Genomic DNA, 12,363 nt, shown 5'->3' on the forward strand with positions numbered 1-12,363 from the left:
AAAAAAGGCTCAGTGCCATTATTCTTGCCAGTAGAAAAGGCATTGACTATTAAATATTAGGGTGGCAATAGCTGTAAAATTTAATTAACTGTATAGTTCGGAAAATGTATTTTGGTTGACTCAACTGAATCACTGAAAAAGTACAATGCACCCTATGTGCTGCAAACAATTTAGGTTGTACCGTAATTCTGGAACCAAGGGGAAAAACATTCAATTATTTTTTTATTTTTCATTTTTGTAATCCTGTGACGTCTGTAATTAAGGAAGAACGAGTCCAGATAATTCCACTCGTAGGAAATCTGGAGTCAGAGCAAGTTGGCTGCCGAATAAAAGCATTTTTATTTCCTGCTTTTACTATTTTTCCGATGATTCCAGATTATGGGACACCCTGTATATACGGATAATGATACGATCAGATTTATATAGCTTTTTTGTTCATCTTCGTTAAGAATGGTAACAATTCTGCAGTGGGCTGTAGAGCCTTCCTCATGGCAGATCTGTATACTGGCATGTGCTCTACTACCCATCTGTGGAGAGGAGACCCAGGGAACACAAATTAGTCAGTGTTCCCTTGGGTAGTTGAGAAGGCTGGAGTTTTCTCCCCATTGTTGCTCATGGCAACACCTACGGTCAGCCAGGCACCTATGGGGCCGCAGGTAAGACTGAGCGAAAAGCGCTCTCCAGGCGTGTTGTTGTACAACGAAGCTTGATGCACAGATGAAACAGAAGCTGACATTATCCACACTTTTTCGTATCTCACCACAATGAACAGGCCGACTGTCCATTCGTATTTGGCCAAATCTGTTGCCAACCTCAAATGCTCTGCTGTGTACATTCAAGCAGAAAATAATATGTTTTACTGGGAACTACTGTACATGGAGTTGCAGATTTTGTAAACTGAGAGCCACACAACAATCTGCCCAGAGAAACTGTAACCATAGATGTAGGTCTGCAAACATGGAACTGGAAATGACAATAACAGTACAAAGTTACGCGTGTAGCCCATAAATATTGGCAGCATTGCTTTTTTGTTTATTTATTCATTTATTATTATTATTATTTATTATTATTCTGGAGGAATTCATGCTCCCTCGATCAAGGGCACGATAGCAAGCCCTCTCCGTAACTCTACAATAACGGCTTCCCGTGTTTTCAAATATTTAGCAAGACACCATCTTTTTATAACATGGCTGTAAAATTAGACATTAATATTTATTGCAAATGACAAATTCATGGTTGTATGTTTACTGGTAGCGAGGAAAGACTGACAGTTGAAAATGCGGAGCTCTCCAAGGCCAGCAGAAGCATGAAACACCGTGAGCGATACGTCGTTTGTGTGTCACTTAAGCGTGCAACTGTATGGAACGCTTTTGTTTCAGTGTCTTTAAGAGTAAACGAAGGAGATCTACAGAGGATTTGCACAAGTTAGACGCACACGCAGTGAGGGTGCGTTAAGACCATCCATCAATTATAGTGCTGCTGGATGGAGGTGCCCGGCCCGACGCTTGGCTACGTCAATGACTATCGGTACAGGACGGAACAGCAACTGTTTCGCGCTTTTCTCTACTCTTACTTTCTGCATCAGTTTCCTTTGCCTAGTGTTCATGAAAAGTCAGTGTCTGGGGCTGTCAGCGAGAGGGGACGAACACCTGAGGACCCCTCCTTCAATAACTGCTAACCCTCCGTCACCTCTCCGCCTCTCCAGTTCACCCCGGACTATGATTTTCCCATCAATCTGCAGTTTCAGCACATAAACAACAGAGAAACTATAGATTTGGGTTCAACAAAACTTCTGTTCTCCTGGATTGGTGGTGGGGGGGGTGGCTATTTTTGGGATAAGACCCGCATTTCAAATTGTTCTTTTACACAGTGAACCCTGGTACAAAAACCGATACTTAGAGGGCGATGAGGCCGAGGCCAAACGCAGTGCTTCTGGCCTGGACTTTGTCTGAAAGAAATGCAGCTGCATCTGCTTTGTGCACAGTAGCTCCGCACGTTCGAACCCCTTCTCCCGTATAACACAGAGCATAGCTTAAAGCCACAGGGCTGGGCTTCGGGTTTGAATCCAGTGTAGTCTGTGTGGAGCTTCCATGTTCTTCACATGGTTTTCTTCAAATAATCCTCAATACTCAAAAGACACGTGTTTTGGGTGAAATGATGGCTCTAAATTAAGTATTACTGTAAAGCAATCACCGATCCTGCCATGAATGCTCATCGTTTGCATCAACGGAAGCTGATGGCAAACCCAAGTAACACTTAATCAATATTGCAATAAAATCAAACGAAAAACGAAAAGCTAAAATAGCCCACTACCGAACTACGTGGATACCGGTGGCTAAATTAGAAGTATTTTTCTGCTTGAATTTCTCCAGATGCAGCAAACTGTAGCTTTTAGCCAAGCGAAAATGGACATTAGAGATCTCTTCACCCACAAAAACAGGAAACAACAGAGCAATTTACAACACCCAAATATAAACGGATGTGCAGTGACTACTAGTGCTAGTTCGAACCCGGCCTTGAACAGCTCCGGCCTCCAATATTACCCTCGAAGAACAAGCACGTCATAATTATCGTATGGCCATCAAATCACAGGAAACGTCAATTGGATTTACTAAAAAGTTACTTTTTAAAGTACGCTTGGCACACATTATCCAACTACGGTCACAGTAATTTTTTTTTCTTTTTTTTACAAATCAAATTGCTATGTTAAAAGAGAACAACTTTTACAATAAAAACAATTGTCCAGCTTTTTTTTTTTTTTTTGGCCAGGTCAGACTCAAGTCTCCACACCTGAGACTTCCAGGCTTTACTACTCGCAAAATAAGTGCCTCTGTGTCGCTGCCAGCAATGCAGTCACCATTGTTTAACTTGCTAGTTTGTTTACAACACTTGAAAAATGCAAAGCATTTTATCTGATTTACCCTCCCAAAGTGAGAGCACACTGACAATTACCGTTGCAATACTGCTAAATGTTCAAGTTTAATTACTATCCATTCTTCCAATGTTTACTTCCATAATATTTACATTTATTCATTTAGCTGATGCTTTTCTCCAAAGCAACTTACAATGTTAGGCTACTTATCCACCTGGCTAATTTTACTAAAACAATTTAGGGTAAGTACCTCGCTCGAGGGTACTACAGCCACAGGTGGGGATAAAACCCATAACCTTCGGATCCCGAAGCAGCAGCTCTAACCGCTACACTACCAGCTGTCCCAAGTGAAAATAAACGTCTCCGTTTATAATAAGTACGACAAAGACTGAAACGTGAACACAATTTGATATTAAACCGCACTGATGATAAATAATAGCACATACATACTCATTTATGTTGAACCATTAAAAGATAAAATGCACTATTGTCCAAAACAGTGGGATTAGTTGTTAAATATTATTATTCGTTTAGTTGCCACTTTTGTCCACAGTGATTTTCAGCTTGGGGGCAGTGGCACAACAGGCCAGGTCCCACACTATGGTGGGTCTGGGGCTCGAGTCCTGCATGGGATGCCTTGTGACAGACTGGCATCCCATCCTAGGTGTGCCCCCTCCCAGCCCCATGCCACCAGGCTAGGCTCCAGCTCACCACGACCCCCACTCGGGACAAGCAACTTCAGACAGTGTGGCTGTGACCTTCCGTGTTAATACATTTACAACTACTTGCCCATGTGTACAGTTGGGTAATTTCTGCTAAAGCAATTAAGGGTTAATTCTGTGCTCAAGGGTACTCCTGCAGGAGGCGCGAGTCGAACTGAGGCCCTTCGAGCACAAGGCAGTAGTGTAGTTATACCCACTCCGCTACCTGCTGCCCCTTGCTATGGATACAGAACAAATCTGGGGCACTTGGTTACTAAAACAGAGTGGAGGACTTCATCCGGAAAAAGAAAAGAATGCACAAAAATAGCTGTGTATAAATAAATTTAAATTCTTCAAATCATGACCTTAAACACATTAAAAAAAATACCGAATCAAACGTTTCAAATGTGACCTTATACGGCATATGAGCTATATTCTTTGTAACAGTTTACTTTAAGCGTACTAACCAGCTCCAAAGTAGGTTTATGACTTTTTGTCAGAGGTTTCTGTCTTTAGAAAAGCTTTCTGTGTGAGATGCAACAACTTGGATGCCTATTAATATTTTGAAGTGAAATAAACATACTACGTGCAAGACTTACTGAGGCATATTAAACACATTCGCATTTAATGTGTATATAATTAATCGTCGCACTGCACTACTCAGAGAACAACTGCTTCCCAAAGGTCGATAAAAGAAGACGGTAAAACTTTTTTTCAGAAGTAATTTCATTTAAGAAGTAAACACTGTTCACACCTGAATGCTTTCTTGCTTCCAGTCCCCAAACACTGGACCCATTTATTGTGCTAAGTTACCTTGACCTCTACCTATTAAAATCACTACAGGCCAATAAAACTCATTTATACAGTATAAGGTCAAAAGACGTACAATAGTAAGAGAATAATGAAAAATAAAATACTGCATACGGCCAACTCAATCTGGTTCTGTACCATAATTTGTTCCCATCTTATATATGTTTAACATAGATCTATAAATAGCACCAAATATGTCACAAAACAAACGGTGGATGGTCACACTACACCATGCTGTAGGCCAAATAAAAATATCTGAACACCTTTCAGCAACTCTGAAACCATAAGCGAAAGTATAACACCTGGAAAGCGTTCAATCCTAGCGAGAGCTCACCAAGACAAGGACAAAGGAGGCAGGGCAGCAGTTAAGGGCATTCACCTATAACCTGCAGGTTGCTGGTTCAGGCCCCACTTGCGGGTACTGGAATAATGCACTTGACCAAGGTACTCTGGTAAAAAAAAATAGCAGCTGAGTAAGTGGGTCAAATACTCTTAAGTCGATTTTGATAAAAGCATCAGCTAAGCACTAAATCAATAATTTACCAGGCGCTTCCTATAATAGTCTTCTTTTCAACAATATTTCTGAGTTGCTATGCGTAGTTCATAGCGACACTGTAACTGATGCAATAAGAAATCCTTGTTTTTCCATTTTAGGGTCATTACAAAACAAGCACACATGGAAGCTGCATTAAATTTTTGTCTTTTTTTTTTAAACACTAGACGATGATGGAGACCCATAACAGGAGATGTGTCTTGACACTGTGCCATCTGATCGTCATGCAGCATCCCCTAGCAAAAATCCAGAGTTGCCAACAAGATATCTAGCGCTCTGTTCACGGCAAGATAATCTCATCATCGGCAGAGCTCTTGTTTTATACATCCTGCTCCTGGATCATGAAATACCTATGAAGAAGATGTGTCCAAGTAGTGCAAAGTTACCCTCCCGTAGAAGGCGTGCTCGGGTGTGGCCTTTGAAACCTGACTCCAAGTGTCACATGAGTTTGACACTGAGACACAACGGATGCCCCGTCCTATAAGACATGCAAGCAGCAGATCGCGTGACAAAGACATGCCAAGACTACGCATTGTGTTTCCTATACAGCGGTCAAGAGAATTTTTAAATAATACCAACATTGCCCCAAAGTAAAAACAAAAGCAGTTTTCTGTATATATATATATATATATAATATACTGTAAGGAATTAAATTTTTATTGATCTTACTTATCTTAATTTCAGTCACTCAGGTAGTTTGCATCTCATATACAGTTATTCATTTAGCTGAGGCTTTTCTCCAAAGCAGCTTACAACATTAAGGTTACAATTATTACTGTTACAAGCTTACAATTATTTACCCATTTATACAGCTGGCTAACATTACTGGAGAAATTCAGGATAAGTACCTTGCTTAAGGCTACTACAGCCAGGAGTGGGGATCAAACCTACAACCTTTGATTCCAAACACAGGGGCTCGAACCACTACACTGCCAGCTGTCCCACTGAACTACCAGCTGTCCCATTGAACTAATAGCTGTACTAATGTTTGCGTTGCCCTGGGTAGTTTTAATAGTAGGTGGGCAACTCCTACTGCAAGCATACAATATTTACTAAAGAAAGACATTTATGATTATACATGCATATATAAACCCACTTGAGTATTCTCTTCAAATTACCATACAATAAAATTATGCCTTTACTTTGCATATAAGGCCAGAGATATATATTATTCATACAAGCTATATTTTAATGAATTAATTTCTAAACTTGACTCTACACTGAATGGAACGGGGACAGTGTGCAGCAGGTTCTGTAATGTACAATGTTTACAACCTCTGTTCCAGATAAGACTGATGTTTCACCTATTGAATCCAAAACTAGAGACAAATCAGTTGCAAAGAATTCAACCGAAGTAACGTTGCTTCATCCTAGTTATGAAAATGTGAAAATGTGCTTTTTCTGTGGACACAATGACACCACTGATCAACAGCAACAGTCTAGAGAACATCACTAGTTCCTGTAGTTCACCCAAAAAAAAGAAAAAAAAAAACATCAGCGGCAGCAGATAGATGCAGCTGGTTTACAAATGGTCACAGCTGCAACTATGTGCTATTATTATTATTTTTATTAGTTTTCATTTAGCTAACGTCTTTCTTTGAGGTGACTTACAATAATATGCAATAAACCTACAATGATTTACCCAATGATATATAGCAGGGTACTAGTACCCTAAGGGGGCATAAGTGGTGCAGCAGGTTTGGCTTGTGCTGGCTCTCTGGTGGGTCTGGGGTTCGACTCCCATTTGGGCTGCCTTGTGATATACTGCTGGTGTCCCGACCTGGGTGTCTCTCCCCCCGGCAGCGTTGCGCCCCGTGCTGCCAGGTTAGGCTCTGATTTACCGCAACCCCACATAGGACAAGCAGTTTCTGTCAACGTGTGTGTGTGTGTGTGTATTAGCATTCTATCAACTCAAGTACCTTGACCAGGGTACCACAGCGGGAGTGGGATTCAAACCAAAAATGTTGAGATTACAAAAGCAACATCTTAAAAGCTCACACTACCTGCTGGCTCCTGTCTGTGTTACACTGTAGTCTGTTATATTTTAGGTGACGATATGCTGTGTAAGTTATACTGTAGGGAGGATGTGTGTTATACTGAAGAGAGTGTGTGTTACATTATAGTGTGGCTGTCAGTAGGTTATATCACACTGTACATGATGGTGTTACAATGTAGTATGTGTTACACCACAATGTGTGTTATGTTGTGTGTCATGGTGTGTAGTGTGTGTTACGTCATAGTGTGAGTTACACTGGGTATGTGTTGTAGATTGTGCGTTACTAAAAACACACACCCGCTACAGTGTATGTTACATTCTAGTCTAACACACCGTGTATTATATTTAGGTGAGGTTACACTGTCTGTAGTGTGTTATACTGTAGTGTGTTATTGTAAGTCTGAGTTACAAAATGTGTTACGCTGCCGACTCGACTGTGTATTACGCTCTAACATGTGCGTGTTAAACAGTGTGTGTGTGTGTGTGTGTGTGTGTGACATTGACGGTGTTACGCTGTATACTAGTGTGTGTGTGTGAGAGACACGAACGAGCGCCGGCGAACAGCGAAGTCGAGCCGCTCAGTCAGTTCGTCCGTGTGTGTGTGTCGAGTGACGGAGGAGTGAAGAAAAAACACGCGAGTTCCAGCCGTGGACAACTTTCAGCATCTTTACGAGCCGAGGGCGGACACGGACACGTCGCCGAAACGCTCCGGGAAGTGAGAGAAAGGGGGACGAGAAGGACGGAGAGGCGAAGCACGAGCTCGGCTCCGTCCACCTGAGCGCTGCGCCGCGCGTCGCTCCGCCGCCACAGCAAAGTTTCAGCCGCGAGCGGCGCGGCGCGCGCGCGTCCTCCCGCGTCCCCCTCCCCGTCCGAACAACGCCGGCGTACGGCGCGCGACTGTAACAGTGCAAGTGCAAACCGCCGTGCCCAGTGGAAGAACAGTCCCCTAACACACACACACGCACACACACGATAAAACAGCAACGCTGCACACACTCTGTGTGTGTGTGTGTGTACACCTCACCTGGCCGACCGCGGACACACACACACACACTGCACCCACAGGTAGACACACACTCTGTGTTCACACCCCTGCCCACGGCCGGGAAACGGACAGAATAAAGCCTAAAAAAGCCCTTCAAGTTGGTGCTGAAAAAAAGTTGACGCTGAAGGCGAAGGGACAGACAGAGAGAGACGGACCGACAGTGAGAGACACAGACACAGACAGACGGACAGGCAGCAGCATCCATCCCAACAACAGCCAGAACACAACTACTCGCCGTTCAGCCCTTTGCCTGGACAACAAGAAGGCTGCTGTCAGTGTCACCGAGAAGCCAAAATCCCTCGGACGAATGTAAATAAATAAATAAATAAATAAGCACAGCATTTAAGCAACGCGATTATAAATAACAGTTCAAATGAGGCGCGGAAAGCCATTTCAACGCGCTGCCTGGGTAACAAGTTCGCCCGCGCGTTACCTCATTTCTGCTTTCGCTTTCACTGTTATTTATGCATGTAAATTATTAGCCTCGTATTCAAATTATCGGCCAAAAATTCAAGATGACAACTTTGCAAAGCTACCCCAAAACAGTCACTGCTGTCGGTACACAGTGACAGCAGCTCCCAGCTCCGCTGCAACGGTGAGTCCGGCCGCCCCCGCGGTTCGCAGCGCTTCCTTTTTATTCCCGGCGGTAATAAAACTTACTTTTCCCTGGCCTGGCTGTCGGACGGTACGTGGTTACTCTTGCCTTTGGCGTACATGCTTGCAGAGAGCTCCGATTGTCACACACCTGTCAACCCATCACAGCCTCCTCGGGCACAACCCCATCACCATAGCGACACACTGAGCGTCCTCTCCCATTGGGTGTCCCGCTGTTAGGACACGCCCACGAGCCGCGATACACGCCGTGACTGACAGCGAGTTCGCTCCGCCCTTCCAAAAGCGACCCCCCCCCCCCCTTCCAGCACCGCAACACAACCCCACCTCCTTTTTTTCCTCCTGGTCTCGCGGCGCGCTCGCGTTCCGCTCGCCGGGGACGCGCGGCGCTAGCGAGCTCTCTCCCGAGCTCGGGTACACACACACACACACACAGTCGCGCCGCGCACACACACACACACACACACACACACACACACACACACACCCTCCCTCCCTCTCTCTCTCTCTCTCTCCCTCTCCCTCCTTTCTCTTACTCCTCCCCCAGCGCGAGGGGGAATTTGAAACCGTCCGAGGATTTTAAACAACTGGCTGTTCCTTTTACAGACAACCCGCACCCTGTAGCGACGCACCGTGCACGCGCTGCGCTCGCAACCGCGAGCCACTGACCGACGGACACGGGTGCGCGCGCAACGTTGACCCCGAACACCTGTGCGCGAACACTGGCATTAAATAAACCCGTGATCTCAGGTACATTACACTGCGGTGATAAATAAGAAAGACGTACATAAGTTAAGAGAATAAACTTGCCAGAAGAGTGAAAAACACCATAAAAATTATAATGACTATGATTCAGATATGGCATACTTCTCCATCCATGTACTACTCTGCACCCCGTGCATGAAACATGAAACTGCCAAACTTCACACAGCTTAAGTTTGCCCTTTATGGTGGAAACCATACGCTGTAGCTACCTGTCCTCGCCCTATTCCCTCTTTTCTGCAGTGCGATATTATCGTTTTCCAGTTACGGCCCCCCTATACGACTTCCGGCTGTAAGGCCCGCTTTTCCTCTCCGCGTTGGCGCCCTAGATTGAAGGCCATCTGCACATGTAGGCTACTGCATTAAAATCACCACAAGTCTCATTTTCTTGACTTTACACTGCCAAATATGCATTCTAAAATGAACTTTCAATGTGTCTCTGAAAACACTTTAACGGTAAATGAAATATTTCCATGCACAGATTGAAAAGGTATATAATGGTAAAACACACACATTCTATTTAACGGTAAAACGAATCCCCGCAGTTGGCAATTGATAATTATCAATGATAATGATGTGTTATTACTCACAAAATATCAACACGGGCTCTGTTACCCGTCCATCCACCAAGTGGTGCAGTTGAGTGGCACTAATAACTCGTCCATCTAGGTTGTATCCCATTCTAACACGAGTGTGAAAATATGACACTTATGATCATACCTTCATATTCGGGTCATACAATACCCCTAAACTGTCCAGCCTCTCCAAGCTAATTTTTCTGGTTGCATTTCATGTTCAAATGGAAAAATGTCCAAAACATCAAACTATATAATTATTTCAGTTTATCTGAACTATCTGAGGGGGTGTGGTGGCACAGTGGGTTGAACCGGGTCCTGCTCTCCGGTGAGTCTAGGGTTCGAGGCCCGCTTGGGGTGCCTTGCGACGGACTGGCGTCCCGTCCTGGGTGTGTCCCTTCCTCCCTGTGTTACCGGGTTGGCTCCAGTTCTCCGCGACCCTGTATGGGACAAGCGGTTCTGAAAATGTGTATGTGAATTATCTGTTAACTTGAACAGCTATTAATTATGTAACAATCATTTATGTATAACATATAGTATGTATATATGTTTTATATATATGAAATAAATGTTTATGTAATGAATATATGTAATATACTTTTATATGCCCATCCTGGGTGTGTCCCCTCCCCCTCTGGCCGTGCGCCCTGTGTTACTGGCTTAGGCTCTGGCTCGACATGACCCCGCTCGGGAAAAGTGGTTTCATTCAGACAGTGTGTGTGCGCGTATGTGTATTTTAATATATATACAGTATATGAAACCCTATTTCATGTCTTTAGTCAGCTGGACAGGCTTGCTGTGTTACAAAGGCACCATTTTAGTCAGAACCTTTTTTTAAGAAAGACAGTATATTTTACTAAGAATGGGGGTGTCTTTTAGACTGTGCATATGTGTAGCTGCTTGACTGTGGGAGGCTGTGGTTTTGCTTTGTATCCAACTTATCTGGTGTTCTTTGAGACCAAATCGCCATTTTCCAAGTTTTACAATGTGACTCACTCCATACAATAGTATAAAATATATTTCGGATTTATAAAAATGTAAAGAGGTTAATAAGGAAAATACAATTTTAATTCCCTACATTTAAAAATGACACTGCATTGTTTATGCTGGCATACTAATCTAAATAGCTGCTTTACCATTTTACCATTGTGTTACCAGATTAAAACAATCAGTTGTCCTGGTTACGTAACACCGAAATAGTTTCACTTATTTCAGGCGGAACTGCTCTCTAATGGTTTAAGTAAATTGTCTCTCAGGAAAGCATACCATTCTATTTTAATGCACAAAGGTTTCAGTTTTAGAATGAGTCTCTGAGGACCCATCACCATGACAATTATATGAGCAACAGACAAGTGTTTGGAAAGGTAGGGTTTGTTACTCTATACAATATGCATCTGCAACATAAGTAGTAGAAAAAAATAACAAAATAAGGAATAATGCTGTATTTTTTGGCTACTGGCCAGGTTCAGAAAAACAGTAAATGTAGATGATATATGTTCTTGAAAAGGTTTAAGGAGCTCTTTAGGGTGGAGTGATGACATTAATCTTGGTAATAAATCAGTGCTTACTGATTATGAAACCAGTACAGAGCAATCAAAAAAATATATAGGCAGTTCCCGGGTTACGAATGTCCGACTTACACACAACCTGTAGTTATGAACTACCCTTAGTAAAGCCTATTATATTAAAAATTTGAGTTCTGTACAATGGTTCTTAATAACAAACGGGCGTTACTTTGCAACACGCAACAAAACATTATGCGTCTACAGCCGTTTGTCGGCGCGTGAGCCCGAGGTAGGACTAAGACTTCGTTCTTTTCAGTCGGACCACATTGCTGTTAACAGTGTCTCATGGGTTACTGTGTTTGGCTTTAATTTTTTTTTGTTTTGTCTCTCTATTATAAATATTGTAGTTACATTTATTATTAGTATTAGTATTAAAGATGTTTTAGTGCATCTGGAGGAGCTGCGGGTTTGGCCAGGTCCTGCTCTCTGGTGGGTCTGGGGTTCGAGTCCCGCTTGGGGTGCCTTGTGACAGACTGGCGTCCCGTCCTGGGTGTAACCCCTGCCCCTCCATCCTTACGCCCTGTGTTGCCGGGTTCGGCTCCGGCTCGCCGTGACCCCCGCTCTGGACAAGCAGCTTCAGCAAATGTGTGTGTGTGTGTGTGTGTGTGTGTAGTATATCCAAAAGTGTGTCTGTAATGTACAATATATACTATATACTAAGACAAACATTTGACTAACTGACGGTAGATACCCACCATGCTTAAGTCTGTTCCGACTTACGTACAAATCTGATTTAAATACAGACTTAGGAACGGAACTCGTTCGTAATCTGGGGACTGCCTGTATGTCTTTGTGAAAGTAAACAAAGTAAATAAATTAAATATTAAATTTATTTCATCCTGAAATCTTTCCATGGCCAGTACTTACCTGTA

The 12,363-nt window shown here is 43.2% G+C and overlaps 1 protein-coding gene across 6 annotated transcripts in view; it reads right to left on the reverse strand.

The window, feature by feature from the left end:
* ssbp2a (single stranded DNA binding protein 2a) overlaps window positions 1–8,741 on the reverse strand; it is a 93,346-nt gene extending 84,605 nt beyond the window's left edge. For all 6 annotated transcript variants that reach the window (XM_018760114.2, XM_029259607.1, XM_018760113.2 and 3 more), the window contains exon 1: window positions 8,638–8,741. In XM_018760114.2, the coding sequence (XP_018615630.1) occupies window positions 8,638–8,693 (56 nt within the window). In that variant the 5' untranslated portion in view covers window positions 8,694–8,741. The remainder of the gene's footprint in view (window positions 1–8,637) is intronic.
* Window positions 8,742–12,363: the final 3,622 nt, after the last annotated feature.

This window comes from Scleropages formosus, chromosome 17 (genome assembly GCF_900964775.1).
Source record: "Scleropages formosus chromosome 17, fSclFor1.1, whole genome shotgun sequence".
Taxonomy (NCBI): domain Eukaryota; kingdom Metazoa; phylum Chordata; class Actinopteri; order Osteoglossiformes; family Osteoglossidae; genus Scleropages; species Scleropages formosus.